The sequence below is a fragment of the Siphateles boraxobius genome, unplaced genomic scaffold (genome assembly GCF_051911475.1).
Source record: "Siphateles boraxobius isolate OS27281-9 unplaced genomic scaffold, OSU_SipBor_1 8, whole genome shotgun sequence".
NCBI classification, from domain to species: domain Eukaryota; kingdom Metazoa; phylum Chordata; class Actinopteri; order Cypriniformes; family Leuciscidae; genus Siphateles; species Siphateles boraxobius.
The window spans coordinates 3,535,802-3,552,568 of record NW_027509208.1 but is presented as its reverse complement, the minus strand read 5'-3'; the positions used below and the strand labels follow the sequence as shown (position 1 = coordinate 3,552,568).

Below are 16,767 nucleotides of genomic sequence, written 5' to 3'. Positions count from 1 at the left end.
TAATAATATAGATTGTTTCAAAGCAGCTTTACAGTGATAATAGGAAATTAAAGTAACAGAGATTGTTTTGGCTTTACAGCAGCTCTAGAATAAAGTTATTGTCTAGCTAAAGTTAGTTTTAATTGATTCACTTCCGTCGCAACGATCATTAATTAACTTAGGGGCCGCTAACACGACACCGTTCTAACAGAAAACCCTTCATTCGTTCCGGCCGCTCATTTGCATAAAACAGTGCCTGGTGGCTCGAGAACGCAAACCATGAAATAGGTTCCAAGGTACAAGCCTTGAAAAATTTATAATACATCGTTTTTTATCGCTTCCGTGTAGCCACGTGAACCGGAATAATCCTGACAACGTTTTATCAGTACAGAGGTAGGGAAGGCCTTCACAGGGGAGAGACTTGTTGACACTTCAGGACTGCGTTGTCGTCGTGTCCAGGCGCAGGTCCTTCATCAGATCCGGATACAGCCTGTATCCGGCGGACTGCGGTAAACCTCGGGATAAACAGAGAGGCTAATATTAGCGTAGACGCCATCCTTCTTATGATCGAACAAGTACATCAGGATTTATGGGAATGTTACCTGTTCCGGCTGATCCAATCTATGAAGCCTAACATTGAATTATAGAAGTCTATAATGTGTTATGTGTATGCTAGGTCAGAGAGATGTGTTTTTAGTCTAGATTTTAACTGACAGGGTGTTTCTGTTTCCCGGAAAATGTTAGGAAGATTGTTCCAAAGTTTTGATGCTAAATAGGAGAAGGATCTACCACCAGCTGGCGGTTTTGATATTCTAGGTATTATCAACTAGCCAGAATTTTGAGATCGTGATAGACGTGAAGGACTATAATGCGTTAAGAGCTCGCTCAAGTACAGGGGAGCTAAACCATTTAGTGCTTTGTAAGTAATCAGCAATATTTTTAAATTTATACGATGTTTAATAGGGAGCCAATGCAGTGTTGACAGAACCGGGCTAATATGGTCGTACTTCCTGGTTCTGATAAGAACTCTAGCGGCTGTGTTTTGGACCAGCTGTAGTTTGTTTATTAAGCGTGCAGAAAAATAGATGGCATGCAAAATTGTATTTATTGCACTTAGATGTTCATATATTACTGAGATTAGTCATTGTGAGGTAGCTTCACTCACATGCATCTTGTTCATGCTACACTTATTTATTTATTTTGTTATTTTGTTTTTACCTGCATTTGCAATCAGTGTACATTTCCATTCAAATGTTTTGGGGTCAGTAAGATTGTTATTGTTTTTTTGAATACTTGAAATGAATGCTTATATTAAACAAGGATGCATTAAAACTAAAGTAAACAGTAAAGTCATTTACAATGGTAAAAAAAAATTAAAAATTTTTCCACAAAAATATTGTTTTCAAAATTGATTGTTTTTTTTTTCAAAATTGAAATGTTTCTTGAGCAGCAAATCAGCATATATGCATGATTTGTGAAGGATCATGTGACACTAAAACCTGGAGTAATGATGCTGAAAATTCAGCTTTGCTTTCACAAAAATAAATTACATTTTAACATATATTAAAATAGAAAAGTTGTTTTCTTATATTCAATAATATTTCTCAATATTACTGTTTATACTGTATTTTTAATCAAATAAATGCAGCCTTGGTGAGCATAAGAGACTTCTTTTAAAAACATTTAAAATCTCATAGACCCTAAACGCTTTGATCAGTAATGTGTATATTCTCACACTGATTACATTATCTCCATTAATATTTGGTTTTCCTATCCCGGTACAGGCTACCATGGTCCTCAGATCAAACCCCTTCCTGCGTTTCCACTGGGCTCCCATGCTCAGCTTGACCATAGCAGTTTACACCCACTATCCCATCATGCCTTTGAACAGTCACCTGTCAGAAGCAGGCACACCAGTCCCGCTATGAAATCAGGGTCAAGCCTTCTGGAGAGCAGTGCAATGTGGGATATGATGTATGGCCAAAGACCTTTAAGACCAGGCGTGTATGGAGACCTGTCCTCTGGTTCTTCGGGATATCAGTCAGGCCATACAGGTACTCCAGCTGTGCAAATCACATAGGTAATCCTAATGTTAATAAAATGTTGTTGTCATATATTTTGGAAAGCTTATCTTGCTGTTTTTATAATATACTTCAGGCGCAGACTTGATGGAGGAGCATCTTAGGGAAATTCGCACTCTCCGACAGCGTCTAGAAGACTCTATCCAGACCAATGACCGTCTGAGACAACAGCTGGAGGAGAGACTGGCCTCCTCTGCGCGAAATGGAGGTCAGAGACTTACACATTCACATTCGTCCAATCAGAAACAGTGTGTTTTGGCTTTAAAATGTAATATTTTTGCTTGTATACATATGTTTATATATTTCATACAAGTTTCAAATGTATCTACATTTTTGCCAGGAGGAGCACCCACTAACATCTATATCCAAGGCCTTGATTCTGTCAATCAACTGTCCAATGAGATTCGAGTGCTGAAAGAGGAAAATCACACCCTGCAGGACCAACTCCAACAGGCCAGGACAGGTAAGATCTTAGTCTTACTATATTCGTAAGGAATGTTAGCCGTAGTACTATATACCAGCTTTAATATATTAAGAGTAAATGAGCAAGCACAATTTTTGTCAGTGTTCGCAATCGAATAGTAGCTTAGTACATACTGAAAACTGCACAGTATACACTGCATAGCTCTTTTTTCGTCATACATTTTAGTTAGTTATCATCTAGTTATCATTTTTAATAAAATGTTGTGTTAAGATGTGTTTAATATTTGGCAGAAATTATATCTAAAGACATCAGATAATACTCAAGTGCATTGTGGGATACAGTAATCCATGCAGGATGCTCTGATGCACAGTATATGACACATTTTGCCAAAAATGTTTTTTTTTAATGCATGCAGAACATTTGCATACTGTGCACAGTATACATACTATATGGTTGTTATGATGAGGTGGAAGCAAGGAGGAAGCAGGATCCAATTGCAGCACACTTTATTTAATAAACTCAAACTACATAAAGACTCTGGCTAGGGCACAAGACTCAGGAACAGAACCACCAACATCAAGGTACAACACCACAACATTAAGAACTCACAAAGACTGAACAAGACACAGGGCTTAAATACATACTGGACTAACAACGAGACAAGGGACACCTGTGAACATTTAAACAATCAACCAATGACACAACAGACAGGGGAACACAAGGCAAGATCACATGACTAGAACAGGGGATCACATGACAGACAAGAACCAGGAACAAGAAACAAAACCCAAACCGTGACATAGCCCCCCCTCTATGGGCGGCTCCCGACGCCCATCAAAACAAAAAAAACACAAGTTCAGGAGGGTGGTGAGTGGAGGCGGTCTTGGGGGAGGGACGGAGGGCCAGGCTCGCACTGGGACCAGGAACCAGGACACAGGAATGGCGAGCCTGAGCCACAGAGCCTGGGTGGACCTGGCTCTTGAGCGACCAGGGCAGAGCAGGATGCGCAGGCGGTGGCCAGGGCGGTGAAGACCCCTCGGGCGGCCACGGCGGTGAAGACCCCTCGGGCGGCCACGGCGGTGAAGACCCCTCGGGCGGCCACGGCGGTGAAGACAGTCCATCGGGCGGCCAGGGCGGTGAAGACAGTCCATCGGGCGGCCAGGGCGGAGAAGACAGTCCTTCGGGCGGCCAGGGCGGCGCAGACACCGGCTCAGGAACAGCAGACACCGGCTCAGGAACAGCAGACACCGGCTCAGGAACAGCAGACAACACACACACTGACTCTGGCTCGGGAACAGACAACACACTCACTGACTCTGGCTCGGGAACAGACAACACACTCACTGGCTCGGGAACAGACAACACACTCACTGGCTCGGGAACAGACAACACACTCACTGGCTCGGGAACAGACAACACACTCACTGGCTCGGGAACAGACAACACACTCACTGGCTCGGGAACAGACAACACACTCACTGGTTCGGGAACAGACAACACACTCACTGGCTCGGGAACAGACAACACACTCACTGGCTCGGGAACAGACAACACACTCACTGGCTCGGGAACAGACAACACACTCACTGGTTCGGGAACAGACAACACACACACTGGCTCGGGAACAGGCAACACACACACTGGCTCGGGAACAGGCAACACACACACTGGCTCGGGAACAGACAACACACACACTGGCTCGGGAACAGACAACACACTCACTGGTTCGGGAACAGACAACACACTCACTGGCTCGGGAACAGACAACACACACACTGGCTCGGGAACAGACAACACACTCACTGGTTCGGGAACAGACAACACACACACTGGCTCGGGAACAGACACAGACTCTGGCTCGGAGACGGCCATCTTGTCCGTAGACACTGGTTCAGAAGCGGCCATCTTGTCCGTAGACACTGGCTCGGAGGTAGTGATGTGAACAGTCTCTGGATCGGCAGAAGTGACATGAACAGTCTCTGGATCGGCAGAAGTGACTTGAACCGTCTCTGGATCGGCAGACGTGACTTGAACCGTCTCTGGATCGGCAGACGTGACTTGAACCGTCTCTGGATCGGCAGACGTGACTTGAACAGTCTGTGGATCGGCAGACGTGACTTGAACAGTCTCTGGATCGGCAGACGTGACTTGAACAGTCTCTGGATCGGCAGACGTGACTTGAACAGTCTCTGGATCGGCAGACGTGACTTGAACAGTCTCTGGATCGGCAGACGTGACTTGAACAGTCTCTGGATCGGCAGACGTGACTTGAACAGTCTCTGGATCGGCAGACGTGACTTGAACAGTCTCTGGATCGGCAGACGTGACTTGAACAGTCTCTGGATCGGCAGACGTGACTTGAACAGTCTCTGGATCGGCAGACGTGACTTGAACAGTCTCTGGATCGGCAGACGTGACTTGAACAGTCTCTGGATCGGCAGACGTGACTTGAACAGTCTCTGGATCGGGCAGGCCTCGGCGGCGAAGAGGGCCTTGAGCTGGGCAGGACCAGCGGCGAAGAGGGCCTCGGCGGCGAAGAGGGCCTTGAGCTGGGCAGGACCAGCGGCGAAGAGGGCCTTGAGCTGGGCAGGACCAGCGGCGAAGAGGGCCTTGAGCTGGGCAGGACCAGCGGCGAAGAGGGCCTTGAGCTGGGCAGGACCAGCGGCGAAGAGGGCCTTGAGCTGGGCAGGACCAGCGGCGAAGAGGGCCTCGGCTCTGGCTGGACGTGGCTGACGTGAAGCTCTGGCTGGACGTGGCTGACGTGAAGCTCTGGCTGGACGTGGCTGACGTGAAGCTCTGGCTGGACGTGGCTGACGTGAAGCTCTGGCTGGACGTGGCTGACGTGAAGCTCTGGCTGGACGTGGCTGACGTGAAGCTCTGGCTGGACGTGGCTGACGTGAAGCTCTGGCTGGACGTGGCTGACGTGAAGCTCTGGCTGGACGTGGCTGACGTGAAGCTCTGGCTGGACGTGGCTGACGTGAAGCTCTGGCTGGACGTGGCTGACGTGAAGCTCTGGCTGGACGTGGCTGACGTGAAGCTCTGGCTGGACGTGGCTGACGTGAAGCTCTGGCTGGACGTGGCTGACGTGAAGCTCTGGCTGGACGTGGCTGACGTGAAGCTCTGGCTGGACGTGGCTGACGTGAAGCTCTGGCTGGACGTGGCTGACGTGAAGCTCTGGCTGGACGGTCTCTGGCTGGACGGTCTCTGGCTGGACGGTCTCTGGCTGGACGGTCTCTGGCTGGACGGTCTCTGGCTGGACGGTCTCTGGCTGGACGGTCTCTGGCTGGACGGTCTCTGGCTGGACGGTCTCTGGCTGGACGGTCTCTGGCTGGACGGTCTCTGGCTGGACGGTCTCTGGCTGGACGGTCTCTGGCTGGACGGTCTCTGGCTGGACGGTCTCTGGCTGGACGGTCTCTGGCTGGACGGTCTCTGGCTGGACGGTCTCTGGAACTGGTTTGACGGGACGAGATTCAGGCAGGACGGTGATCCTTGCAGACCGTACGGACCTTAGCGGGGAATCTGCCAAGCTGGACATCAGCCCTGAACGCCCATAGACCGATCCGGTGTCAGACCCGCTGACTGGCGTGACGCGGGGAAACTCAGGCTCTGCAAGTGCCGAACCGCCCAAGGAAAGGGCCAGATCAACAAACCCTTTCAGGGTCCAGCCAGTATGATCCTCCGGCATCACTTGAGCGATGTGCCAATCCAGCCCGCTACAAAACAGGTCCACGAGCAAGGCGTCATTTAGCGCTCCCAGATGACAACACGCCAAAAAGTCCCTCACATACCTCTCCAAGGGCTGGCCATCTTGAGACAGAGATGATAGGAATTTCCTTAAGGCCTGGTTGCTAACAACTGCTGGATCCATTGGCGGTGAGTTCTTCTGTTATGATGAGGTGGAAGCAAGGAGGAAGCAGGATCCAATTGCAGCACACTTTATTTAATAAACTCAAACTACATAAAGACTCTGGCTAGGGCACAAGACTCAGGAACAGAACCACCAACATCAAGGTACAACACCACAACATTAAGAACTCACAAAGACTGAACAAGACACAGGGCTTAAATACATACTGGACTAACAACGAGACAAGGGACACCTGTGAACATTTAAACAATCAACCAATGACACAACAGACAGGGGAACACAAGGCAAGATCACATGACTAGAACAGGGGATCACATGACAGACAAGAACCAGGAACAAGAAACAAAACCCAAACCGTGACAATGGTACTGCACTACAGCTCTAAGTATTGCTTTATGATTAGGATGGTATGGATTCATTTTTATTTGAGTTTAAGTTAGTTAACCTGTAGTCAATAATTTTATCCCTTAAACATCCCTTAAAAATCTTTTTTTCTTTTCTTTTTTTGAACACTGTTTATTGGGTTTTTTCTTAATAAAAAATAAAAAAACAAACACAAAAATCAAACACATGGAAAAAACAATACAAAATACAAAATGAATGATTCATCCATATCACAACCCTATATCACACCCAAACCTCCCTCTCCCAGTGCCACTGATAAACCATACACAGATTAAACAAGAAAAAGGCATTTAAAGTCATATTAAATTTAGGTATTTGGTCCTGTTGTTGTTATACCCATATATGAAAGGAAACTGCCCCAGTGTTTTACAAACAGATCTTGACGTTTCTTCAAACAAAATGCAATTTTCTGAAGAGGTACATATGATGATACTTCTGTAGTCCACATAGAAGTAGTAGGTGGTTTGGAGTCCTTCCACTCAGAGTTATGCATTTTATTGCTGCTAAGAAAGCTAATATAACAAACCTCAGATGAATCCCCCTCCGTTCATCTAATAATGAAGTGTCCCCCAACAAGATAAGTCTGGGCTCCTTGGGTATATTAGTACCGACAACTGTGCCAATGATCTCTAAGACCCCTTCCCAGTATACCTCAAGATCAGGACAAGACCACAACATGTGTAAAAGTGTCCCTCTCTGCACTTGGACATAGCTCTGAATAGTTACTTTTAAAGGCGTTTAGTCTTACTGGGGTCTAATAGACTCTGTGTATCACATTAAATTGAATGAGTTTATGGCGGCTATTGACCGACAGAGTCTGAGCTTTTTCACATATAGTTTCCCATTCATCATCACTGAATGAGCACCCCAGGTCTTTTTCCCATTTAGATTTAACATTGTGAAGATTGCCAGCCATCAACTGGGACAGCTTACCATTAAAAATGATCTTTTATCACCAAAATGACACAGTTAAGGGTTTTTTCCTAGAAAAAAATTCTTCATGCCTTAAAATAGCTTGAATGTAACTCTACACTCTTGCCTCATTTAGTATATGCGGTTCTATGAATATGCAAATTAGCCCCACCTCAACTCACTCACACCAGCTTAGAGATCCACTCGTTGACGATCACACGTTGTCGTAATTGGTTACAAGGTAGTTTGTGACGTCAGAAACACCAGCGATTTCAAACCGTGTTTTTGAGACTGTATTTGGTTCACTGCAGTTTTAAGGAGAAAATACTCAGAAATGGTGTTGACTTATGAATTTACACATGGTTAAAGCATATTAAAAACACCACATAGACTTATAAACAATATTAAAACCTTGATTTTCACCACAGGGGGACTTTAAGCTAAATGAGAAATGTGGCCTTGTCAACTAGTTTTATTTAGCTAATTCCACTAATTTATTTAGCATTTCAGTTGACATTTAATTTATTTTTAATCTAACAAAAATGTAGCCAAGATTTCCTGAGCCCTGAGATGTTTTGCATTTACGGGCAGATGGCATTAAAGAGACGGAGCGGCTGAGAGAGGCGGTTCTGTCTGGGCGTGGCCAGTTAAAGCAGGCGGAGCTAGAGGCGGGCAGGTGGGCGGATCAATGCAGACGGCTGCAGGGTCAGATTAGAGAGCAGGCTCAGGCTGTACAACAGCTCAAACAAGACAAGCAGAACAGCCTGGACAACAGCACCAGGTACAGTGTCAGTCTACAATGACCCTTTTTGGCCTCTTGAAATTTCAGTATTTGTTTTGAGATTTTGCCCTCGACAAAAATGTGTCGGACTGCTTTGAATAATGTGTATGTGTATACATTTGTGAACAGGCTACAGCACGAAGTGAATGTTCTCCAGCAGCAGTTGAGTGAGTGTCAATGTTTAGTGCACACACTGCAGTGTGAACTACAGGTGTATCAGAGAGTCTGTGGCACTACTGAGAGCAATACAGGTAAGAAACTAATGCATCTGCCTGAAACTCATAAAGCAAAATTACTGAAAATAGTGTTAGATTGTAAAATTACTACAAACATCTTGCAGAGTGCATCTGGCTTTAGATTCAGGATAGGTCGACAAAATAATAAACATTAGGGGTGTAACAGTTTACAAAAATGACAGTTTGGCACGTATCTCGGTTTTGAAGTCATGGTGGTTCGGGAAGTTTTTGGTACAGCAGAGAAAAAAATCTTTTATTATACAGTGGTTTACTGAAAAACCACATGAATTTCACATGTGCAAAAACATGTAGTCACATCTGAAACACACTTTGCACATGGGAAACACGGGGTTTTGGGACAGTTCCCATTTTGTACAGCAACAACACTGCATTTTATGGTGCTGTTGTAATTGGAGGAAGAGATTTGAAGTGCTTACAATTTTGGATTCAAAATATGTTTTAGAATAAGGTTAGAATTATTGCACTCCCGTTCTAATTTGCTCCATCTATTTGACGTGTACACGCACGCCGGCACTTGTTCATTGAAGTCAAGTTAAAAGTAGACTCGCTTGGTTTTTTATGCAAAATGGAAATACTTGTATTTGTAACATTTAAAGGTCGCTTTAAACAGCACACACATCTGACAGTAGTTTATGATTTAGTTTGAAACGCTTAATAAAAAGCATGTCTGATGTTTTACGACAACATAGATAGAAACAATATTGTCCCATCCTATGAGGAAAACTTGGTGTTTGAAATTACGTTCCGCACACAGATAAGTTCCCCATATGCAGTAGTTAAAACAAACTGTATTCGATCGGTACACATGAATAGAAAGACCCGTCTTGAAAACTTTTGGTATGAATGGATGTACTGTCACACCCTAATAAACAGAGTATTAAAATGATAATTAGCATTAATGTATTGCGGCATATTGCGCCCACTTCTGCTCTAGGCTACTCTACTACCTTTGACCTACGTGAGCGAGAGTCTAAAATACATTTGTTGGAGCAGCGGTTGAGAGAGAGGCTGGACCAGTGTATGCCTCGCCTCTCCGCCAGAAAACAGCTATTCCACGGTGAGAGAATTAATTACAGTATAAAAAGTTTATCATGACTTAAACGCAAACATTTGCGGATTCATTGTGCCATATTTATGATACTTCCATTAACCTTGGTCTAACCGTCTGCTGTAGACCAATCATCATCTCCCCCCGTTCGAGATACAGGGTTCTCCAGCCCTGCTTCACCAGTCGTTGAATTAGATGACCCAAAGTCTTCTGGTAGTGGTAAGAGTCTTATATAAAACACATTTGATGCTTTATATAAGAGATAAACCTCACTCAAATAAGTGCAAGTAACAGAAAACTGATTAATCAATGCACATCTTCTGATTAGACTCGCCAAAGTCTGCTGGCGAAGATCTGGAAGCTGAAGCCCCTGACGGCTCCTTCGCCTGCAGGACGGGCCATCATATGATTGGTCACGTAGATGACTTCAGTGCCCTTCAGCAGCAGCTACTGGAGGGGAAGCTGGTTATCTGCAAAATGGAGGCTGCACTGCAGTCCAGCACAGAATCACATGACCTACCGGAGGTCAGTATAAAGTTCTGAGTTAAGATGAAAGGCTGATGTGATACTAGGACAGACAATACAGAGATATGAATATATTTTAGTAGGGCTGTCAAACAATTAAAAATGGAATTGAATGAATTACATGATGATTAAATCAATCAAAATTAATTGCATATATCAATATTTGCTTAGAAAAGCCTCCCAAATTAAGATTATATTGCAGAAGATGAGTAAAGAATTTAATAGACTTCACAAAAAGTCAATATATACACTACGGTTCAAACGTTCATGGTCAATAATATATATATATTTTTTTTTTTTTGGAAGAAAATACTTTTATTCAGCAAGGATGAATTAAATTGATCAAAAGTGTCAGTAAAGTCATAATTCTTAAAAAATATTTCTATTTTAAAAAGGGTATTCTCTTCAACTTTTTGTTAATTTAAAAAATCCAGAATATATATATATATATCATAAAACATACTGCAAGCAGATCACTGACCTACAATCAAACATTTAGCCCATTAAATGTTTCGGTGCGATAATGTAATAAATGTTTTTAATCATACTTTTATTGTAGAGTTTTATAACAGCTGCGAGTCTAAAATGGAGAAAGGCAACGTGCTGAAAGGTTTGAGCAATCCAAATGAAATGTTATTGACGCGCAGTCTCTCTCTGCAGGGTTATGTGAGGAACTTGCATGCCAGCACTACAACACTGAAGCAGATTCTGGAGGAGACAAGCTCTCTCTTGAGAATGTTCTGGAGGGCGGCTCTGCCCAGCACTGAGGCCTCGGTCCAGCAGCTTAAAAAGGTCAGAGGGCACTTAGAAAGTAAACATTTTGGTTTAAACCAATAATAAAACCAATTTGAATGTCAGTTATTCGTTTTTTTCTTTAAATGTTTGTGTAGGAGCTGTCTTTGAGAAAAGAGGTTGTCGCACTGAGGCGTAAGTTTTCAGAGCAAGAGCAGCTTCTCAGGGACACGATGGAGAATCTGAGGACCTCCAGTCGCACTAAAGATAACATGGAGCAATTCATTGTCAATCAACGTGAGTGACTCACTTCTCTTTTCTCTTCTTTTTGTTCATGCTTATTGTTCTTCTCTTCACTATTTTTGTTTGTTTCCAGTGTCAAGAACACGAGATGTGTTGAAACAAGCTCGCTCAAATCTAGAGGTAAGCCTTTTCTACCATTCATATATGCTTCTCTTTTACAACCTCAAGCATGTTTCTTTTTGTAAAACAAGTTCCCCCGTCACACACCCAAAGTGTAGCCCAGTGGCGGCTGGCCAATAGAGGGCGCTGGGTGGTAAAGACATGAGCACATTACAATACAGTCGAGTGTTTTAATAATGGATACTCGCCTAAGAAGTGTGTTATGGAGGAGTTTGCGAGGGTCAGTGGTGTTTATGTACATATGGACATCAGATAGCCTAGAAATCTAGACGCACCCTAGCGGCAGCAAAAATTATTCTGCAGCCAGTGTGGTCTAGCAACTCTCCGTTGACTTTCGTGCTGGAAAAAACAAAAACTGGTCAGGCCAATCAGATCGTATATGGAGTCGGCGGGCGGGCTTAACATGACGACAGAGTTGCGACGGTTCACTACTACTTGGAAACAAAGAATGGCTGATGCTGCTGGCGAACAGCGGCCTTTCGGTTCGGCTTTGGCCGCGACTCTGGAGGATTTGAATTTAAACTTTCCTTTGAAAGAAGAACAAAGAACGGTTTTGCTCTGACTCTGACTCCGTCGCTCTGACTACATCACCTGTAGCGCTATCCTATTGTGTGCAGTGGGAATTTGAAAGACAACCGTTTATCCCGCAAAAAAAATGTATTTTGCTGTGTTCAGTAATTCTGAATGTATCTGTCTAGTATATATGCAGTCAGGTCAAGATGGCGGCTGGAATCTCCTTGTGGTCCTGTTTGGTATCACATAATAGCATGTAGTTAGATGTGAAAAAGCTCTAAACAAATGTAAAAAAAACATTTTTTCCTCAGTTTTTGCTGTTGCAGTGTATACATAGATTGTGATTAAAGAAAATTTTAAAAATATTTTTTTACAAAAAACAACAACAAAAAAGCGCCTGCAGAAAATAGCATCTTACTGGGATGTTTGCTGAAACTGATCAATAACTGCTGCCCTTCCTAGAAAATGTTCCACCAGCCGCCACTGCTGTAGCCCAAATGGTTTTTCAATGTCTCAGAATAGTTTTAACCGAATAGATATTTTCATCAATGGAACAAAACTAAAAGGACTCCATCAAACTATTGCTAGCTATTAAAGGCTCTTTCTCATCGGGTTATTTTCCTTCTCCTCTGTATCTCTATGTCTTCTGAGTTATTCCAGAAGAATGAACTCAAGATTGCCTCTCTAGACTGTACGCCTCTCCCTTCATCCTTCTATTCGGTCTCATCCACTCCTTCCTGGTCTGATAGAGGTACTGGTATAAGTGTGTGTTAGTGTGTATGTGTTTGTCTAGCAACACATGCATGCCTGACCCAATCGTGCTTAACCAGCATGAAGTGTCGTCCAGCTTCTTTTTCATCATATTTTCAGGCAGCAAAAAAAAACAAAAAAACGAATTTGTTAATTTTTTGTGTGAAAACAACACATGAAATCTGAATTCAAGCATCTTGCTTATTAATATTTGCAGCGTAATTATAACAATCAATGTGGGTGCGCAAGCAAAAGTGACCGTACAAATCTGAATGCATATACAGTACATTACAGTTTAAAAGTTTCTGGATAATTTTTCATGTTTTTCATAAGTCACTTATGCTCACCAAGGCTGCATTTATTTGATCAAAAATACAGTAAAAATAGTTTTTTTTTTTAGAAAAATAGTTTATAATGTAATTTATTGCTTTGTTGGCATCATTTTCAGCATCATTACTCCAGTCTTCAGTGTCACATGATCCTTCAGAAATCATTCTAATATGTTGATTTGGTGCTCAAGAAACATTTCTTATTATCAATTTTTGCTACTCAATATTTTTGTGGAATCCCTGATATATTTTTCAGGATTCTTTGATTACCGGAAAGTTCAAAAGAACAGCATTCATATGAAATAGAAATATTTTGAAACATTTTAAACGACTTCTGTGTCATTTTTGATCAATTTAATGTATCATTGCTTAATAAAAGTATTAATATCTTTAAATCTTACTTTCCCCCAAATTTTGTATAACTTGCACTTTGAATAGTCTCTAAAAGATTTCACCTGCAGTTTGAATGAAGCTTGTATGTCACAAACAAAACACTTTCAATAAGTTAATTTGAACTCCAGTTCCTCCCCAGAAGTTTATTGTGGCATTCTGGGTAATCAAGTCCGTCATATCAGAACTAATCATGTCAATCAGCTAATTTTTGTGTTGGCTAGTCAGATCTGACATTAAAGTAGCCATCACATTGTATGCTTTCTTCTCTTTGGCGTGGAGGGAAACAGAAGCAGTTTTTGTTTGTTTGTGCATAATCTCAATAAAGAACATTCCTTTTGGTCTGTCCTTAAAAGGTGCAGTGTGTGATTTCTAGCGGCATCTAGTGGTGAGGTTACGAATTGCAACCAACAAAAGTTACGGTGGCCGACAGGAAAATATGTCATCGTCTGAGACAGCAGAGAGTAACCAGTTCAGCAATAAGGTTTCTTTACAAGGATAAATTATGTTTACTTAATTATTCATTAAAACTATGTTATTGCGACTATTATTGTTACTTGTTCATCATTGTGTCAGTGTTTTATTCGCTGAACTTGCTTCCTTGCACGAAGAGCAACATAGTAACGAAACGCGTTTGTCCGTTTAGGGCCACTGTAGAAACATGTCGGCATATTTCAATGTAAGGGCATCCGTGGTTTATGTAGACAGAAAAAGGTAATACAAATATAGCGGTTCATTAAGTAAGGTCTTTATACACCACTAAAAAAAATATTTTTCAAGGTAGTGAGGAAACGCGCTCTGTAGCGCTGTTTGTTCGCTGTCGGCTACGGTAGAAACATGATGACACAATATGTAGACCTCCATAGAAGGGGGTGCCCGCGGTTATGGAGATATAAACGTCTCATTCTAAGGTAATAAAAACATAACGGTTCATTACGCAAGGTCTTTATACACCACTGAAAACATAGTTATGGGTCTTATATTGCATTTCTGTCAATAGATCCTCAGAAATATTACACAATGCACCTTTAATGGCACAGTGCATTATTAGTGATTCCAAGTTTCTTATATAACATTATAATGACTCTTCCTGTCACTGTTTGTTCAGGTGAGATCTCAGGAGCTTCCCTCCAGTACGCCTCCTCTCTTGGTTGGAATTTCGTGACCCGTCATGCTCAGGATCAGCACAAAGTGATGACTGCCTCATGGCCGGCACAGGGGAGTGACAGACTACAGGTGTCCTCCAGACTGAGTGCCGCTGTCTCTCCCTGTCTCTGAGTGAATCAGTGTCAGATTATTTCACCATAAAATGCAGTAGATATCCTGGATTATGTTGTGTAGATCTATTAGTCAGTTTTATTTGCTACATAAAAACCACCAAAAAGCTCTCAAAGTTGCATTTGAGTAGATTAGTATTATAGACATATGGATTGGCAATCCATGTCTTTAACCAAAGTGACATCTTATGGGTTTATGTTTGATGTTAAGGTTTATATTGAACCAGCAACATAATTAATGTGCAATTATAATACTACTGTGCTACCAGCCAGACCTGCTACACTGTAAAGAAAGTCACTCCCGGGACAAGCTAAGGATCGATGGTGCAATAATCTTTCAATCAGCCTGCTACTGTAGTCTTGAAATTATGTTTGTTTGTTCTGTGTTATTGCCAAAGTTTTAGTAAGTTGCTTTTAATTAACTTTAAATGTACTTTTTTCCCTTTTTATTTTTTCTTTTCTCTCTTTTACTCATTTTTTATTTAACATTTTCCCTGTTTTATATTCATTCTCGTACTGGAGATTATTGATACAATTTTTTTTAATTTTTTTTTGGTTTGGTCCAAAACAAATGAGTTTTTTTATATATTTCTATTTGCTGTATCAGCTCTTCTTGATGGACCATTTTGGATTTTTGTTTTAATGTTTTTGTTTTGTTATGCATTTTGTTTTGTTTTTATTTACTTTGTTTTTTCGCTTTTCTCCCTCCATGATATTTTGCAATGTCTGTAAAATTGGTTCCTATGAGATAAATACTAAAGTGAAACATTATCTAAAGATGATAAGTTAACACTACTGAGTTAAATTATTATTGTGTTAGACACTGCAGACAATTTAGCAAATTGAAGATTGTGAGACTGGTCATAACTCTACACAACATGTGCATAGCTTTACTGTTCTTAACTGTATGTGGGTTTGAAAGAAAGCCTATTGCTCTTGCATGAACCTCATAGCTTTACGCTGTGCAGTATTTCAGTATTCCACAACCGTGCAAGAAGTCCTGGGGTTTCTGCTGTATATGTCAAATGAACTGGTGCCATTTTGTTTGTTCTGTATATTATGTTTGTTTATGAGAGTCCAGATTCAAAGCATAATGCATGGACGCGTTATGATGAACTCCTGAGACAAAGGAGAGCTATGGGTCATTTCAGTTCAACTTGCACTCATTGTTCTATGACAATCAAATACTTCTCAGAGGTTTGTAATTCTGGACTATCAGTTTAAAATATTGGTAGCAATGCAATTTGATTTAAAATTTCCCTTTGTTTAATGTACATTGAGTGAGGGTTGTTAAAGAGAGTAAAATGCATGTGTATTTCAGGGAAAAGTGTGTGGAGGAAACTCTCAAAACAAAAAGGGACGATTTAATAAAAAGGGAATCATACACGTGTCTCATAGTGTACGTTTTTTGCTCATATTTCTTAAAATACTTACTTCAGTTGTGTTTTATTGGCACACAAAAACCTAAAATAATATTTTCACCTCTTCATACATTTATACGAAGAATTTTTCTTAATACATTAGTCTCAACAATAGTTCTTTGTACCAGCAGATGGCACTACAGCTAATCTACAGTAAGACTTATGACATGCTTAATACATCAAGCATATTAGCCACATCGGTAATGAGGACGTAATTGAAAGCTTTTATCAGGAAGAATTCCTCTGTCCTGTTCAATGTCCAGTATAATGTACTTGAATTATTCATAACAGTGTGCTGCTTAGAAAGTCTGAGTGTATCCAAACGAAATCAAACGCACTAAGAACAGCTTTTGCGTCAGACTTGTGTAAGCCACTTCAGTTAACTATTCTCAAGTCTTTAATCCTTTTATCATTTGTTACATGCCGTTACAAGGGGTGGCTTTTCATGTTGACCGTATCACGTTGTCGAGTTTCAACATAAAAAAAAAACGTGAGTTATTCAGCTAGATTCGGCAAGATTAATTTGTTTATGGATTCTTTTTCTTGCAAAAAAAAAAATCTATTCATCCTTCTATTCGGTCTCAACCGCTCCTTCCTGGTCTGATAGAGCATAGAGAGAGCACTGGCCTATTTGGTTGCCCATATTCTTCAA

The 16,767-nt window shown here is 41.8% G+C and overlaps 1 protein-coding gene across 10 annotated transcripts in view; it reads left to right on the top strand.

Moving 5' to 3' along the window:
* Positions 1-16,078, top strand: part of pde4dip (phosphodiesterase 4D interacting protein) — a 76,089-nt gene extending 60,011 nt beyond the window's left edge. For 6 of the 10 annotated variants that reach the window (XM_077220802.1, XM_077220805.1, XM_077220804.1 and 3 more), the window contains 12 exons: positions 1,764-2,033; positions 2,137-2,268; positions 2,401-2,523; positions 8,261-8,450; positions 8,580-8,701; positions 9,642-9,764; positions 9,882-9,974; positions 10,084-10,280; positions 10,941-11,072; positions 11,171-11,309; positions 11,389-11,435; positions 14,526-16,078. In XM_077220802.1, the coding sequence (XP_077076917.1) occupies positions 1,764-2,033; positions 2,137-2,268; positions 2,401-2,523; positions 8,261-8,450; positions 8,580-8,701; positions 9,642-9,764; positions 9,882-9,974; positions 10,084-10,280; positions 10,941-11,072; positions 11,171-11,309; positions 11,389-11,435; positions 14,526-14,582 (1,625 nt within the window). In that variant the 3' untranslated portion in view covers positions 14,583-16,078. Of the gene's footprint in view, positions 1-1,763; positions 2,034-2,136; positions 2,269-2,400; positions 2,524-8,260; positions 8,451-8,579; positions 8,702-9,641; positions 9,765-9,881; positions 9,975-10,083; positions 10,281-10,940; positions 11,073-11,170; positions 11,310-11,388; positions 11,436-12,608; positions 12,700-14,525 lie in introns of all 10 variants that reach the window. The other 4 variants (XM_077220799.1, XM_077220800.1, XM_077220803.1 and 1 more) reach the window with 1 other exon arrangement.
* The last annotated feature ends 689 nt before the right edge of the window (positions 16,079-16,767 follow it).